Source organism: Thermobia domestica, unplaced genomic scaffold (assembly GCF_964235325.1).
Source record: "Thermobia domestica unplaced genomic scaffold, izTheDome1.hap1.1 HAP1_SCAFFOLD_153, whole genome shotgun sequence".
NCBI classification, from domain to species: Eukaryota; Metazoa; Arthropoda; class Insecta; order Zygentoma; family Lepismatidae; genus Thermobia; species Thermobia domestica.
The window spans coordinates 82,477-101,717 of NW_027655899.1; the positions used below are offsets into that span (position 1 = coordinate 82,477).

The 19,241-nt window shown below is 36.0% G+C and overlaps 1 protein-coding gene across 1 annotated transcript in view; it reads right to left on the reverse strand.

Annotated features, from left to right (window-relative positions):
* The window catches only part of beta-PheRS (phenylalanine--tRNA ligase beta subunit), a 90,804-nt gene that overhangs the window by 61,386 nt on the left and 10,177 nt on the right, over nucleotides 1–19,241 (reverse strand). The window contains exons 3-4 of the mRNA XM_081747270.1: nucleotides 17,067–17,221; nucleotides 14,826–14,898 (exon numbers count right to left, since the gene is read on the reverse strand). Coding sequence (XP_081603396.1) covers nucleotides 14,826–14,898; nucleotides 17,067–17,221 — 228 coding nt within the window. The remainder of the gene's footprint in view (nucleotides 1–14,825; nucleotides 14,899–17,066; nucleotides 17,222–19,241) is intronic.

Genomic DNA, 19,241 nt, shown 5'->3' on the forward strand with positions numbered 1-19,241 from the left:
AGAAGAGAGAAACGAGATACAAGTGGTGATTGTTCCATAGAAGAACGGATTAATCAATCTGTAATGCCAAATAGCAAAAAAACCTTACTGTAATATCAAAAACACAAATAATTTTTAAGTTAACTTGATATATATATGCGATAATTTACTTTGTTAACCCAAGTGTTAAAACCAGGGTGATCGATTTTTTTTTTATTTAAATCAAATCTTTCTCCTCGTATAATACAAGTCGCGAACTGAAGAAAAAGCATTACGAATTAGTATTAAATGCCAATTATGCCATTTAAGTGAAAGTATTGGAGCTGAATTTTGAATGAATCCCCAATCGTTAACCTATATCAATCCCAAACAATGTTTCTTAACAATTTTAAATTATTATTATTATTTTTTTTTTTTTTGGTAAATTATAGACTTTCAGTCAAGCATCATTCCTATTTATCCTAGGATCATGGTTCATATCTCATTCTCTTCAGAATAGAACAGCCTTTAAAACGGTAACATTCACATTTTCTCTATCATGTCCCTGAAGCGGAAAATTTTGAGAGAAGCCGGGATTTTTTTTTTTCAAATTTTGATTCCCTCTGGACTCCCCTGTGTTAACGCATAGATCTCAAAATCAACCAGGAAATACTAAGGGTGTACTAAATGAGTGTACAAAATTTCAAGCTATCTATCTTGAATAATAAGGGCGGGAAAAATATTTAACAATGAGCTAAGAACATTCCCACAATACCCCAGATGACCCGGATGTAATATAAAAATTTCCTCAGACATCCCTATTTATCCTAGACTCATGATTTGTACATTATCCTCTTCAAAATAAAACAATTTCAAACGGTACTATTCAAATGTCTCCATCGTGTAGGCTATCTTAGGCTGGAAAATCACGAAAAAAGGGATTTTCTGTTAAGAAATATTCCCTTTTTTACTTTTTATCCCTCTGCACCGCCTCTCTCTAAAGGCAAAAATCTGAAACAAATCTGAAAAATACTAAGGGGTGCAGTAAATGAATGTCCAAAATTTCAAACTTCTAGATGCAAAAGTAAGCCCGCGAAAAATAATATCCCCAAATACCCCAGATTCCCGTATAAAACAGGATCTCAGGTAACAGTTTCCTGAGACTTCCCTATTTATCCTAAGATTATGGTTCGTACACCATTCTCTTCTGAATAGAACAGCCTTTCAGATGGTACCATTCATATGTCTCCATCTTAGGCGGGAAAATCGCGAAGAAAGCTTGTTTTTTTTTTTTTTTTAAATACATTTTTGCCCCTCTAGACCCCACTGTTTTCACGCAGAGATCTGAAATCAGCTCAGAAATACTAAGGGTGCACTGAAAGAGTGTGCAGAATTTCAGTCTTCTGGATACAAAATGTAGGGCCGCCAAAAAATAATAAAAATAGGCACAAAAAAATCTTTTTTTAAAATTTATGACATCATCACATCCTATGTCTCGACGCAGAGAGGCGTGAAAGAATATGTAACGTGCTCTACAATGCCTTCAGTCCTGAAAAAGCGAAGTAAAAAGCTTTATTAATACTTTTTTAATCGAATAATGAAGATTTTATCCTATCACCTAAAAATAGGTGATATTTAAAAGGTTAAGCGTTAAGGAAAAAGTATAGCAACGCTTATCAAAGTGACACTTTTTTCCACAAAAGTTACTGATATTTGGCAGGGGCATATTTTTAAGGATATTGTAACTAGCTTGCGGCACGAAATACATAAATTTTGCCTACAGTTATAAAATCTAAAAAAATTTCGGAGAGGGGAAGGGCACTTCTAAATACGCCCTATTATCTGGGAACAAATACAGAGGTTGTTCAGTCTACTGGCCAATTTCAACTTACCTAAAAATTTAGAAGAATCCATGGCGCCAGGTCCGTAAGTGCTCCATGTGTTTCCCTTGGTTCCTAACAATAGCCCGACAGCGTAATTTCCACTGTAATAGACTTCTCTGAAGAACTGGGAGGGGAATCTTGTCCCATTTCCTTTGCACAGCTTCCAAAGTCCTTCCACAGTTGTCACACGCCGTTTTCCGAAAGCCCGCATCAGCAATCCAAATCCACAATAGTCCATAGATCCATAGGACCACAATAGTCCATAGTCAATAGTCCATCTGGAGATTTAACACGTACCTCATTGCAAGGTATCACCTGTATACCACCTGCCTCCTCCATCTCCCTGTAGAATGCGAGGGACGATCGTGAGGTATGTGATGAGGCCTTGTCCATGTGAATGCGCACCAGATTGGCGTCATTTCCGTACATTGTTGGAATCTCATGTTCATAGATCGGCCGCATGATCTGCTCCTGAAAATATTGCGAATTTATTTTGCAGTTCTTCGCCACCCTACGAATCTTCAGTTTACCTCGGTAACAGTAACCAGTAACGACCATGAACCCATTTGGGAAGGATTCTTTACAGACACGGACTCACCTTCTGAAGTTCTTAGCGCCTTTCTCTCAGTACATGATGGCTCTCGGTTTGCCGCAGTCGGAAAGGTAAATCCATGCTTCATCGAGCGTTCCGACGTACATCCACCTTTGTTTTGCCAAATGCCGTTCGTACAGCTTCCGGGCGTTACACTTTCGTTCCTTTTGGTGGACATCCGTGAGAAAATGGCCGCGAGCTTTCATGACTTTTTCCAGCTTGAGTTGATGGTGTAACATCCGGCTCACAGTCCCCAAAGACACGTCAAGACGATTAGCCATACACCTGTGTTAGTGGATTTTCTTGCATTGCCATTTTGCGAAGTTTCCTCTGCATGGTGGAAGTGACCTTGGTGCATTCCCTCTTCTTAGGCAACTTCGTTGGTGATCCAAATGATGGAGCTTCGTTGCCCTTGCACTTTTTAATAACATTTTTATTCCACTTAAACTGATATTGCAACCATTCTTCTTGCACTGTTTTCTAATGACAGAAACATTAAAGTGGGCGTCATAAAGAGCCGCAACATAGCCTTTACAAAACCGGCTTAGTTTGGGCGGCATTTTGGTCACAGAGCGGAAACCCACACACTTGGAAACAAATTTAACACAACACTCACAACAATGGTCCTGTTTAGTGCGTTATTGTCGTCCGTGCGGAAAAAAAAACTCCGTTTCCAGGAAGCCATTGCACAACACTGCAGGACGCCACGAGCCAGGTCGGGTGAGTCCATTCTGCCCGGGAGGGGGAAGGAACGAAATCGGCCAAACGTAAGCTGAACAACCTCTGTATATAGACGCGCACACAAAAGAATCTTCGTCTTAAGTGTCCATGGTGATTTCCTCGTTGGAATAGTTAACGATTTACAATATAAACCCTATGTTACGAAGAGAAGAAAACAGGATTGCCCTGTTACTTGTTCAAAACGGGATTTTCTCTAATCATCCTCTGCATGACACTTGTTTTCATACTATGCTGTACATACCGTACAATTGAGTCTCGTTGTATTATGATTATCATCTTCCATAATCGAAATAACAGAACAGAAACGAGACTTTACTTATTTTCACTTTAAATTATTTTGGAATTTGATTTAAATCAACTATTTTTATTTAAAAAATCAAGTGCTTTAAATCTTGATTTAAATTAATCCACCCTGGTTAAAACTAAAGACAACAAATACTTACGCAGCTGTAGAGATATCTTGATCAAAACTACATAGATTATTATATCAACCTACATGAGTACTCATATGGGAGAGGAAGGGATTTAAGATATTGACAGTACGATTTTTACATAGGAAGAACATCAATATTTTATATATACTGCATAAACACCACAATCATTCGTCGATTTTTTCTTTTGAAATATTTCGCTGCAAAATCAATAAAGTAAAATATATATATACAGGGTATCTCAAAAGTCCCCTGACACAGGTTAACTGTTATTATCAGAGTTACAACAAAATGTAAGAGAGAAAATCGTCTCCAAATATGATGCTTTCAATCTAAAGTAAAGTAATTTTTCAAATCAGACAAGCCGTTTGGGCTGTACACTCTTTATGCGCCCAATGTTAAATGAAAATGCAACGTTACCAATTACCTGGACCCACAACATAAATGAATGAAGTTACTGTTTGAAATGGGGGCTGGCCATCGACATGTTAGCATTAAAGACAATAACTCAGTCTTTGTGATTTCATCACGCTTAAACCACCAAACCGATCTTAATCCAATTATCAACATAGACAAGGTTCGGACTAATGTTGTAAAGCCCTGGGAAAAAAACGAAAAATTGGGAAAAATTGAAATTTTCGAATATTTTACTACATTATGCTTTTAAAATGAAAACTATTTTATATTTACTAGTTTACAGTTAAGATCATTCAGTACTTATGTTTCTTGTATTAGAGTAGGGAAATTTTATGGCAACAAATATATTTGCACCACTTGTTTAAAGTTAGCACCGTGATAGAATGGAGTTATGGCTACGAAAGCTACTAAAATATAATCCTAGTTAGATTAATTAATATAGACGCATTTAATTATCTTAAGTAATCTTATAAAGTTACTGTTTTATGGCACGGAAGTATTAAAATAACAGGGTCAGAATCCTTTTAGTTATTACCAGTATGTCAAAATCAAATATATATTTTTATGGAGATACGTACATTCCTTGTGCTGTGTAAAATGTCTGGAAATTTTGAACCCATTAGAAAAAATTTTTGTTCGGAAATATTAGCAAAACCCGGAAAATGTAATTTAAAAACTATTTCTTCACCTGATGCTAATCTTATTTGCTGCAACGTGTCTGCAGCATATATATATAGCCTATTTCGCTAGCAGGAAAAATATTTAATGCAACAGCCTTTAATTTTTCTTTTTTGTTGTCTGATTCCTGATAAAAATCCCTCTTTATTATTTGTATATTTTTCGAACAACTCTAAAAGAGACATGATCTTATTTACATATACACACATACACCGCACAAGTCTGTAAATTTGAGCAGCGACAAATATATTAAACAATTTAAAATGTGAAACTTCCGTTCATTATTATTAAAGACTAGCAGAATACCTGTTCTTCACACGGAGAGAATACGTTTCATCTTGGGTATTAAGAACAACAAAACAGTCACCAATAAACTTAGGGACCCCAAAAACTATGAATTCGACACTAGTATTAGTCATTTTCAATTACTTTTACATGTTACCCTCCCCCCTTACGATAATAGGGGCTGAATTTGGATTTAAACGGCATCAGAAGTGTCACTGTTCATCTTAGCCACCCCGAAAACAATGGTTTCGACATTAATATCGGCCATTTTCGATCATTTTTATATATCCACCCCTTTTCCTTCCTTAAAGCTGCGGCGCTGAATATGGATTTAAACAGCATTGGAATTGTTAATGTTCATCTCACGACTCTCAAACCATGGATTAGACACTAATATCGGTCATTTTCGATCACTTATATATATATATATCTTTCTCCCCTCTCCCCCGCTCCCAAGTTACGAGGATGAATTTTGATTTAAACGGCATCGGAAGTGTTACTATTCATTTCAGCGACCCCAAAAACCATGGATTCCACACTAATATCGGTAATTTTCGATTATATTTATATATCTTCCCGCCCCCAAGTTGCTGGGATGAATTTTGATTTAAACGGCATCGGAAATATCACTGCTCATGTCAGCGACCCCGAAAACTATGGATTTGACACTAATATAGGCCATTTTCAGTAATTTTTATATCTCTTTTCCTACCCAAGTTGCGGGCCTGAATTTGCATTTAAACGGCATCGGAAGTGTTACTGTTCATCACAGCAACCCCAAACACTATGGATTCAACACTAATATCGATCTCCCCTGCCCTCATTTCATGGCGCTGAATTTGGACTTAAACGGCATTAGAAGTGTCACTGTTCATCTCTTCGACCGCGAAAACTATGGATTCGACAATAATAGTCTATCAATCATTTTCGATCATTTTTTATATATCACTATCTTCCCCCACCTTAAAATTTCGGCGTTGAATTTGGATTGAAACTGCATCGGAAATGTCACTGTTTATCTCAGCGGCCCTGAGAATTATGGATTCACACTAACATCGATCATTTTGAATTATTTTTATTTATCTCCCCCTTCCCCGAATTTGAAGGAATAAATTTTGATTTAAACGGCATCGAAAATGTCACTGTTCACCTCAGCGACCCCGAAAACCTATGGATTCGACACCGATATCGGCTATTTTCAATCATTATATATACCCTTCCACCTCCCGTAAGTTGCGGGCCTGAATTTTTATTTAAACAGCATCGAAAGTGTTACTGTTCATCTCAGCAATCCCGAAAACTATGGATTCGACACTAATATTGGTCATTTTTGATCATTTTATATATCCCCCCTACTCTTCCCCCAAGTTACAGTGCTGAATTTGAATTTAAGCTTCGTCGGAAATGACACTGTTCACCTTAGCAACCCAGAAAACTATGGGTCCGACACTAGGATCGGTAATTTTCAATATATATATATCCGCGCTTTCTTTCTCCAAGTTGCACCTTCAAAGAGAAATGGTAAAATCCATCTCAGGCCCGAACCTCATCTACAAAATATGTTGTAAATTTTTATCGAGATAAGTTTGGTGGTTCAAGAGTTGTTAAGTTACAAATATAGTCACTTTATTTTTATACATATAGATAAAACACGTATTTGTATATGCCTTAGCATGCGCGCTGACTACGTGGGTGCTCCGGCATTCACACAAATAATCTTGTGGGTGGTGCACACACACAAGATTTTTAGTTTGGACCCGGGTTTGAACCCGTTTCTCTTGCGTTAGCCATGTTTCCGACTGAGCTAGGTAGAGAAGTCCCAACTTATCCTTATGGTATCGGTATATTTTGCTTTATCACTATATAGCCCTTTATTTCAGTGTTCATAAAAGATTTTAACTGAAAACAAATCTATCAAATATCGGGACTTCGCTAAAAAGATATATGCTAACACGTCCCGCCATTGATACGCACCACAGAAATTTTGGAAAGTCGGCGCCGTTGTGTCTTAGTGCATGAGTGTTAGTGAAATTTGCCTACTGCTCTTTCTTTTAAGAAGAAATTTGGTTAAAATTTAAAAAAAATTATCAGATCAAAGAGCACATTAAGAACTCAGTTTCACTCAAGAGCCCTATTTGTTGCAACAGGAACGCTTCATGATGGTATATGTGTATGCAATTGTAAAAGTTCTGTAATTAATGCACAACCAGGAGTAAACGACGAAAAGGCACATAAAGAAAATAAGTGTACACTATTAATTTGAAGATAATTACAACAGTTTTATTTTCGAATGTTTCTTTTTTCAAAATATTCACAATATTGATATTTCTCAACTTACATTTTTCACGCGTTTGAAAAAAAAAAAAAAACTGTTTCATTACTAGTGGAACTAACCTAATACAAAGATTTTTATTATTTTCCCAATTTTTCCGGAAAGAAATCGGAAAAACGTTTTTTTTACCAGCAGGTTCAAAATTTCCGGAAATTTTACAACACTAGTTCGGACCTGGGGTGGTTTTCATCATATTCCTTTGACGGTAGAACTTAGGGTAGGAGGTGGGGAGGGAAGAATATATATAAAAATAAATAAAACTTAATAACTCTTGAACCACCTGACCGATCTCGATCAAATTTTCAACATCGATGACGTTCGAGCCTGGAAAGTTTCTTTTTCTTTTTTTAATATTTTCACTTTGACAGTAGAACCTAGGGGAAGGGGAGGGGGATTAATATATAAAAATAAATAGAACATAACTCTTGATTCACCCAACCGATCTCCATCAAATTTTCAACATACATGACATTCGGGCCTGGGATATTTTTTATCATTTAACTTTGACGATGCAACGTAGGGGAGGAGGAGATGATCAAATTTTCAACTATCTGACCGATCTCGATCAAATTTTCATCAACCTAGATGAAGTTCGAATCTGGGATGGTTTTTGCCATATCAATTTGACGTGTAACTTAAGGGAGGAGGAGAGACATTTGAAAATGATCGAAAATGACCGATATTAGTGTCGAATCTTATAGTTTTTGGGGTCGCTGAGATGAACAACGATACTTTCGATGCTGTGCCCCGTAACATGGGGAGAGGGGAAAGATATATAAAAATCACCGACTTAATTTTTTATCATATTCAATCATTCAGACAACAATAGTGTCCTGCGCTTGCGCAGAACGTGCAGGTTTGCTAGCTTAACTTAAAAGCTTACGTTCATCCTTTGGTTTCTAGTAGAGCAAAATCTTCGAATAATCACTTAAAATGTCAAAAAATAGGTCAACAAAATTCTTAAGAACTAATCAGTAAATCAGAGCTAATTTTCACGCATGTTTTGATGTAATATATATGTATTTTTTTTTTTAAAATCGTTCTATTATTGTAAAAATTTATAAATAGTTGTACAGGAAAAGAATAGCATAAGCAATTAAAAAAAATCACATAAATATATTGCAGCATACATATTTTGTAACGCATGTATACCATCTTGAATATTTTATATACACGAATAAATTACAGAATGCTTATATATGTTAACAGGAAAAAATACGTATATAAGCGATTAATTCATCCCTGATTATAATTAATATAAATAAAAATCAAAGGTAATTTAAATGCAAACTGTTCCATTGCACTGTAAAAAGAAAAGAATGAAAGACAATGTGACAGTGAGAAACTAAGTTATAAGACTATGAATTAGCAACACTGTCTGAAAGATATGATACGTAGGCACGGCGTCCTTGCAGTTCAGTTAATCACGGAGCGCTGACCAGTGAGGTATTGTGTTGCTGCTGTGGAGGTTTATATGCAAACAAATCTTGTGACAACTACTCAGGGGGAGTTTAAGTGCCAATTTAAGACACGATGCACTATCATGCATTAAGATTTTCAGGTATCAAGGAAAAAGAAAGAAAAAAAGATTGAAAACGAAATCTTCTTTTAACGTTATACCCTTCAGCCTAAAGGAGACTGATGGTTAATGAAATATGTGATTATGAAATAATTGGTGGAATGAGAATATGAAAAATCCCCGAAAATACCACGAACACCATTTTATACACCACAAAATCACATGGACTGGGATCAAACAGGGAACCCTTCGCTGCAGAGGTAACGTAGATATCGAAGTTACGAAAAAGTAGGTGACTCAGTGACGGGGAACTTCCGGGTCGCTGTAGATTTATTTGCACGAAGGAAAAATTAGGTCATCCCGTAACTAATGTAGTTTTCTGTTAGCGTGCGGAAAGAGTGTCATGTGACGGGGGACTGGTGAAATACACGGAAAATGCCCTGGTATTGCTAGATAGAACAGTTTCTAGTGCAGCAGTACGCGAAGTGAGATCACTTTACGGCAAGTTGTATAACAAGGGAGTGCGTTAGAACGTGGCAGTGACAAATCATCACGTATGGTATGCACTTCAAATCTGGGGCGTGCACACAAAAACACAATATTCTTTTTTTTTTTAAGAATGACTTCCCGTCAGATTAGAATCTTCCGACCTGATACCGAAGTTAACCATTTCACAATTTAGAGCTCCTACGTGGCTAAGCGGTTAGCGTACGCGCCTTTGGCGCGAAAGACCCGGTTCGATTCCCGGCAGGAGTTCATGTGGTTCGAATTCCACGTTAATCAGTAGGCCCCGTCTCATATAGCGCCGCTGCTGAAAGGGACGTTAAACTCAAAAGCAAAGCAATTTCACAATTTAATAAAGTTTTTCTGATTTACTCGTCATAGTATTTATTATTATGACAAAATCCACGCATCCCAAGGCATGAACGAGTGGTGTCCTAAGTACTAAGCTTATTTTCTAGTCAATTTTTATACTCATTTTTAAAATAAAGAGGCAGTTTAGAAAGTGGTATTTGAAACAAACGTTTCTCAGTTTCTTCCATACTTCCAAATCTGGATCAACAATTGATATCTGCCATTTAAACAATTGGAGTTCCAGTCTACATAAACCTTTCCAGTTGGTTTTAGAAATACCTCCATTAAATTTAAACAAGCGATTCGACTTATCGTGATTTTATTTCATGACTGATGTACAACAGAAACTGAATTAAAGCCTGACACGAATTGATGACTTCCCGATGCCACGATAGTTTCAAGGGTCGTTGTATAAGTAAATATTAGTTCAAGTAAATTTTTTATAATGTATTGAGTTTACTAGGGAAGTTTCATCACAACAATAAACGGCGAACGTCTAACTGTGCGTCACGCTCATCCTAATAATAAAGTTTTGCTAATAGATGTCGCTACCTGTGCTATCGGGTATCAAATTTTGCAGAAATCTGCCAATTTAGAACCACTGTAACAATTTAAATTGCACTTTAAAATCTTGTTTCAATTTAATCAAAGACTTGCAAATAATGCTATGCATAAGTGTCGGAAGTTTTATAGCATGGCTATGTCCTCCGTCTATCAGCAGCTATCAGATCAAAAACGGTGAGAGATATCGAGGTACGGTTTTCTGTAATCAATTCAGCGTACCAAGAATAAGTAGGTTAATCCTCTATTCAAACAGTAAGTGGTAGAAATCAATCATCTTTGATTTCAACGTTTGTCGCCACAGAACTACAATTGTCATAGACAGCGACAAGTGGTTTCCCGCAATCGATTCAGCGTCTCAAGAGAACGTATCATCAAAAACTGCAATGTTCTACCGAAATAGGAAGTGGTTCAAATTTACAACTCTTGGTTTTGATACTGATCTCCACAGGGCAAAACGGTAAGAGATATCGAGCAGCAGTTTTTTTTTTTTTTTTTTTTTTTTTTTCAATCGATTCAGCGTCTCAAGAGAATACCACCATCACCACCTGCAATACTTTACCAAAATCGACAGTGGTTGAGATTTCCTATTACTTTGGTTTCAATACTGATTTCCAGATATCAGAACGGTTAAGATATATCGAGAAGTGGTTTCTTGCAATCAATTCAGCGCCCCAATAATAAGTTCCATCTCTTCCGTTAACCCTCTATTCAAACCAGAAGTGGTTCGGATTAACTATTTCCGGTTTCAACATTTCTTGCCATAGAACAAAAACAGTACGATAGCGAGTAATGGCTTTTTGATATGGATTCAGCGTCCGTGGAACAGGTACTATCTTTGGTTCTAATGCCCTATTGCAACCAGCAGTTACAGACGTACTACTTCAAGTTTGAGTGTTGAATATGCAGAGTTTAGAAGTCTACCGTGGTTTCACACTGCAAAATGAAATTCATTTGCATCAAAGTAGGACAAGGAAAGTAACTTCTGAACATGAATGTCTGTTGTAACCGCATGTTTACCCACACAATTTAACTCCATATATTTAGTATACATATGGTTTTGTAATTGCAATCACTCATTTTGTGTATGGACGCTACAACAATAAAGGGTGTCCAATATACAATGCAACCCGGAGTTTCGGAAAGTAAAACTTTTGAACCTGAAGCGATACACAAATAATGGTTATACCAAAATAAAGCTTTGTTCATGTATATATTTTAAAACTGGGAAGCAACGATTAAAGTACACTAGGAACCACACAGTGTTGCCAGATGTAGCCGAAGGTGTAAATCAATTTTTTTGCAAAACATGTAAATTGAGTTATAACTCATACGTATGGATGTTCCTGTCGTTAATTTTCAGTTTGTTTAGTTGAGTAGCTTGGAAACTATCGAGCAGAAAAAAGAATTTTTCATTTCCATCGATAACTAATCGGGTGAGGCCTTTGTAAGGAGGAACTAGGAAAATCGTAGTTTTCATAAATTAACACTCTGAATTGGCAACTTTGCTTATCTTTCAGTGCATCAAAAGGTGTGTTAAGGATCTGTCTACATTATGCAATTCCTGAAAACAATAAAAAAGAAACTTTGAAATTATTGCTGTTCATTTCTATGGGGCTACTTAAAGCAAAAAGGTATACAGGAACAATTCTCGAACTATACAAGACCTGGAAACCAACATTCGCACTGCTATTGAGAATGTTAATAGTTCTACTCTTCGTAAAGTTGCTGTCAATATGGTGAAACGCGTGAACCAGTGTTTGAATCAAAACAGGGAACACTTCCAGCATCTGCTGTAGAGCTGATAACTCATTGCGTAGTAGTAGCAGTGTTGCCGGGTGCATGTAAGTAAAAGTTTTATCATGATAATTTCAAAGTTTCTTTTTTATTGTTTTCAGGAATTGCATAATGTAGACAGATCCTTAACACACCTTTTGATGCACTGAAAGATAAGCAAAGTTGCCAATTCAGAGTGTTAATTTATGAAAACTACGATTTTCCTAGTTCCTCCTTACAAAGGCCTCACCCGATTAGTTATCGATGGAAATGAAAAATTCTTTTTTCTGCTCGATAGTTTCCAAGCTACTCAACTAAACAAACTGAAAATTACCAACAGAACATCCATACGTATAAGTTATGACTCAATTTACATGTTTTGCAAAAAAATTGATTTAGACCTTTGGCTACATCTGGCAACACTGTGTGGTTCCTAGTGTACTTCAATCGTTGCTTGCTACTTTAGAAATATATGCATGAACAAAGCTTTATTTTGGTATACCCATTATTTGTGTATCGCTTCAGGTTCAAAAGTTTTACTATCCGAAACTCCAGGTTGCATTGTATATTGGACTCCCTATACCTATTTTGATGTATAGCTATTTGACGATACTTTATTTCTGTTAATGTACAGAGGGCCGAAGGTTGGGGCGGAATAACTAGTTTGTTTAATTACTGAGACTGCTTGTGATTTAATAACCGTCACAGCATGTCTGATCAGAGGATGAAATAAAAGGCTCATTCAGGAAATTTCAATAAAGAGTTTAAGCTAACAATATTATTATACTATTTCCTACACTCTAGCTTGTTATTTAACCCAACATTAACGTAGATTACTTAAGGTAAATTTGAATTGAAAATTTATATATACATATTAAGGTGCGGCAATGGAACAGAAATATTTCAAAGTCTTGAAAATAACTGACACATTATTTATTTTCCGAGTTGAAATGAAAACTAAATTGACAGTCATTTAGTTTTACGTCCATCGAAGGTCTTTGAGGTGGATTCCATTTGACCACTGAATAACCTAGTTTTCAAAAATAAGGTCTTTGAGATAGATTCGAATTGAGCGCAGACATTGAAGTCGGAATCTTCATTTTATTCCGATTAAAAAAAAAAAAAAATGCAGCCAATCTATTTTAATTCGCTGTTTCAGTATTGAGATTGTATTTAGTAGATTAGTCTCAAATAATTTTGTCTTCAAGAGCTTCCTCGTGGCTAAGCGGTTAGCATACGCGCCTTGGACGTGGGAGACGCGGGTTCGATTCCCGGCGGGAGCTCATGTGGTTCGGAGTCCAAGTTAATCAGTAGGTCCACGTCTCATATATCCTCGCTGCTGAAAGGGACGCTGAACTAAAATCAAACAAACAAAAAATTTTGTCTTCAAGTATATCTAAAGGAAAATATCGCAAGTGGTTAAGTCGGGGGAGCAGGAAGCATATGAGATTTCCCAGGTCTGAAAATGACATAGTTTGAAAACAAATCACTCAAACACATGTGCAGAGATTCTTGTGGGGCTCGTAGTACCGTCCTGATGGAATACGCAATTTCAAGATCAGGAAAATGGCTGCGTTGAGGTGTTAAAAAAAAAAAAATCTGTAGTATTTCGATATAACACATGTCACTGCAGTGCAAATTAACAGCCACTGCTTTACCAGTTTCTTTTGGGAAAAGAAGAGTTATATTACCCCTAATGAAGACAATGCACACCATACGCCACCTTTTAGAATAAAGAGGCTTTTCTTTCGGTGTTCTCGATACACCAATAACGAAAATTTTGTCTGTTTACAAAAGTGATCTTCATTACTCACTCTCAGGGTATTCACTAGGTCATTGCCTTCATTTGTCGGCTCAGAATTTCCTGATAAAAGCATCTGCGAGTCTCACAATCCTGACTGCTCAGAGCCTAAATTATGTGCATCTTGCAGGAGTAATAGTGATGATCGTACTATAGTATCCTTCGTGCAAACCTGAACTTATTCCAAGGGAGATAGCATGTCGCCGTATAGATCAGCAACGACTTCTAGCATATTCCTGTCTCTTTTCTTAGCTGTTGGTACACTCTCTTTAAAAAAAATGAAATCTTTGAGTTTTACGTCCCACGGTTATGCCGGTTAGGCTAAAGGAGACGGTGATGATGAGTAATGAATGAAGTGGTGGAATGAAGAAAGTGGGAGGAAACGGGAGAACCCCGAGAAAACCCACGCACACGGTGTTTGTCCACCACAAAGTTCACTTGGCGGAGGCTGGGATCGAACCCGGGACCCCAAGCACCAGAGGTGAACGCTCTACCACTGAGCCACCGCGGCCCACTCTCTTTAAAGTAGGTTATCTATGTACTTATTGCATGGTTAGAAAGAATAGGCCAGTTACATACAACGTTGAAATGATTGTGGTAAGCGCGCTAAGCTAGCGCCAAGGTTAATAGCGAAAGCGCGGTCTTCACCCATCCACTGCTACAATGTTACTGAATGGTCGGATGTATAGTTGGCGGCAAACCAAAATCCCTTCACTCTTTTATAGTGAACTCCAACTTTTCTTTACTTTATTTTCACCAATTCACTGCTCTACCCTGTACCATATCGGGAACTACAATAAACAAAGGAAAACACACATCATATTTACCTAAGAAACCTTCAGGAATGTTATAACTTTCGTCTACTTTGAGAGTTATTTCACACACGTACTACTTCTAGGGTTAAATTTTGTTTAGCACAATCTATGAAACTGTTGTAGATACTGTATATCTAGTAAAACAATATAACGTACAAAGGAAAATTAAGTATATACATACTGCTTCCTTAACTAATAATCTCTGTTGGTTGCCGTCGGACGCAGGAACAGCCTTATATCTTGGAGCGCTTATTCTGAAAAGTAAATAAGTTCTAGTTAATAATAACAGTACAACGTAGCATTTACATTTGCGAAAAATGTTGTCATCTTGCTAATACTGAAAGAATAGTAAACTCGCTAAGTGTACGGTACCCTAAAATTCTTCCGAAAAGTTAGTAATGTTTTCTCTTCCTACTGATGTTATATTTGAAGTGGTCAATTGCATGCAGCAGAAAAAATAAGCAGGAAGTTTAGAAAAACTGCCGATTAATCAAAATAATTACCAGTGCTAGCAACACTTCGTTACAAATACGCAAATTATATCAGAAAACCTCATGATTTATGTATTTAGTAAAAGTAATATGTATCGTGCTTTTACTTGCTTTATCTGCATCTATAAGAATTATTCTAAACTGTTTCTTTTTACTTTTAAAAATATAATAATGATTTGTGGTTAGCTCGCAGTCCCAGCTCATCGTATACGCCCTGCAATCTTGATATAACATTACCAGAGTATAAAAGCACTAAACGGAAACTGTTTTGCCGCAACCTGATACAACTCTCTGGAAGAAAATCTGGAATTCTCTGCTGGAATGCTCTTGTATTACACTACTAAACCAATCCAATTCAGTACTTACTCGATTTGACCTTCAAAAGACACATTAATGAAATATCCCTTGAACATATTAGCAGTTTCTCGTAAAGCCCATCTGTAATATACACACCAGATAGAATGACTATTACATTAGTATCCTGTGATTATTTGAGGGAATTTATCTTATCCATATGTACGAAGGATCAGCATTTGGAAGTTATTTACAATTTAAATACTCCCTGAATCGGACAGCAGACCATCTTCTATTTCCAAATACCTATGTCTAATAACGAATATCTACCTTATAGAACTCATAATTGCCCAGAAATTATGATTGCTCCAGAGGAAATGAAAGTTATACCATACACAGTATACGAATCGGCTATCTTTAACATTAGGTTTGTATAATAAGAGATGAAAATCTAAGATGTAGACCGTCTAAGCATAGAAAATGTATTTTTATTCTGGGACTATATTCACCAAATAACTTTCACTATCATCCAGGTAAAGGGTTGAACACGTATTTTGGGAACTACAAGCTTCCAATGCTATTTACCAAGATTGCGTAATCAAAATTTTCGTCGAGTTTCTAAAATTTTCATCTTGCACAATTATGCTTCAGTCAAACGACATGCCGTATTGGCAAAATATCGATACCCACGAAGCGGAGAACAAAAAAAATTATTGATAGATCAGTATATCAGTCCCAAATAACATTACAATTATATATTAATTATGTACATAATTAAATACATTCAGGTATTTAAAAAATAAATAAGTGAATAATACTTTTCAATAAATCGATTGGAATATTAACAAACATCAAAACAAAGGAAATTTCACGGAACTAAATTTCGAATTACTCGAAGTATCAGAAAACTGAGAGATATATGCAGAAGAAGGAACACGAATTTAAAATAATCTTCCAATATATCATCATTCGAAAAGATTCTTTGATGAAACGCAAAGAGAACAAAATTGAAAACTCTGTCTCACCATATAAAGCGGTTAAATAAAAATTAGATCATTAAACAATCTGCATGTATGAACTGTTAGCAAAGACGAGCTGAAAAACTCAAGTAAACGATAATGAAGTGGTCGAAGGGTCCCGCAAAAAGTCCTGAACATGGTGATGCTCACTGCATAACCACAAAGGACTCCTCACGCATGATTTATGCGTTCTATGATGGAGCTAGCATATGCAATACCGAAAAAAGTGAATAAAACATAATTAAAATTGCAAGAATAGATGAGGTAAAAGAGTCACGTTCGAACAAGGATAAAACTTCGTAAGAACCTCATTAGCATTACACTTTTCACGTTCAGTAAATTTATTAATTTGTTTAAGCCTTGGTAATATAATTTATTTGTAACATCCATTCATTTTTTTTTTCAACATAGTTTCATAACCACTGTATTAATAACGGACGTGAAGAAGGCAATGTGAGATACCACACCCGACATTCTCTGGGAAAAATATTTCTGAAGTTATGTTAGTTTTATCAAGTATACGCATTGATCTGGGTTATTTTCGTTAATATGATTAACGAACTTAGTCACAACAAACAAGACATAAATAAAACTCTTTAACCAACTTTGTACACTTACTTTTGTTGAAACACTAGTAGTCCCAAAACAAGACCTTCCAAACACAAAAGATCGTATCTATTGGCAGGGATTTCGATTCGATAAAGCACCTCATCTGAAGCACCCTCTGACTGTTCCTTTCCTTGTTCCTTCGTAATCATCTGTTTCTCTGTAGTCTGAAGGAAGGAAAAAAATGTAAAATATTATTTACATGATTTTAATGCTAACTGAAAAGCTTTATCATCCAATGTAACAAATTAGGAGATTAGTCACACTTACAACTAGTAATAATAATTTACTAAAAGTAGAACAGAATAAAATCTTTATTTCCATATAAGAATCATGGTTGTTAATGCGCATGTTATACAGCTTTATAAAATTTTTAAAAACCTCTTTTGCAAAAAATGTGTGTCCTGCATACGAAAAAAACGCCTTCATGGCTGTCTTCAATTCGCCACTGGTTTCAAAAATCCTTCCGCTGAGATCCCTCTTCAGCGCTGGAAAAAAAAAAAAAAAAAATAAACGTCGCTAGAGGCAAGGTAGGGACGATGAACAAGGCACTTCTAACCAAGAGCGACAAGATGGTTTTGTGTTCCTCTGTCGAGTGTGATCTTGCACTGTCATCCAAAATAATATCCGACGTCAGAAGGCCAGGCTGCTTCATGTGAACAGCACATTTCACCTTTATCAATGTCTAACAATACTGTTGAGCATTGATTGTATTATATTCGCCGAGTATATAATGGGTCGCTCTTTCGAATTTTCTGCTAGCACTGCTATAGCGCTATCTGCAGGATCATGGTGGTGCGTAACCAAAATGACATATGGATAGGTTTCGCATTAAAGCGATGTCATATTTGCCCATTGCTTTAAACTTCTAGTGTGGGGGAGGGGGAGAAGGACGAGAAACTTATTTTCCGATTTCCTCTCGTAATTAATTTTAATCGTCCATAAGTGTCAGATAAGGTTTCTGTTTTCCTACGCACACATGATTCGTTCCAGTATGCAAATTATTCGTTCTATTACATCTGTATTTTGAACAAATCGTTCGTTTGAATAGGCTGGTTCTTTCCATGTTTTTCAACACGCTTTTTGCTTGTAGAACTTCGAAAGTGAACTCCATTACGTTGTCACAATTTTCACTTTATATTATAACATCAAAATTCGAGATACTAGCTCAAAAACACTGTTTATAACGAGCTTTTTTTTTTTTTTTCCTTTTATATCTATCAAAGTTCCTGCAACTCAAAACGAGCAGAGCTTGAATAGATAAAGCTAAGAACTGTTTTTGTTCTTTTGACTTCACTGACTTGTATAAATTTTACTATAAAAGTAATGCTATGAACTACGTTGTAACTATGTATGGTCAAATATACAATTCAGACTTTAAATAAGTCTAAATATTTCTGGTTCTTTGTAAGTATCCACAATAAAAGCCTTTACTTTACTGGAAATCGGAATGGAATGAAATAAACGGGAAAATGCTTGTTCAGCTGTGCGATTTAGGCAACAATGCTTATGACTGTTTAAATTCTTATAATCATATTACATACTCGTTTTCTTTGTTCCTAGGTTTTTAATGACAGGAATTCTATTTCACTCAATAAATGTTCATCTTTCTCATTGAAAGTGTTATCAATCATTTTCACCTTGAACAGGTTCTCTCATTCCTTCTTTACATGCTTTCAAATGTAATATTTTCAAACTGTATTAAATGTCCTTGAATTCCACGTTCTTTTGCAGCTGACTTATCACTACAACCAAACTTTCATTTTCTCATATCACTAAGGAAAGCTAACAAATAAAAATGGCCGATAACATAAAAATGAGAAACGGTATATACTATGTGTATGTGTTTATATTCTTAAATTTTCGCGAGTAACTTAGCTGGTAATGGACTGTAATGTAACAATGGAAACCTCGAACACTTGTATTTGGTTTTTTTATTATAACCTACTAACAGCTGGTTATCATTAACACTTAAATAAGCTACACAGCATATACAATAACTGCACTAGTGTTCATTGCACTTCAACAACAAACTTAACTTGAAATTTTAGACGAAAAGTTATGCTTCTCGTGCCTTATGCACAGTCCTTTTTCAACACTCATCATATTGAGTAACAAATAAAATCTAAATATCGAAAAAAAAAAAAAAAAAAAAAAAAAAAAAACAGCGCTTCTTGTTCTTATACA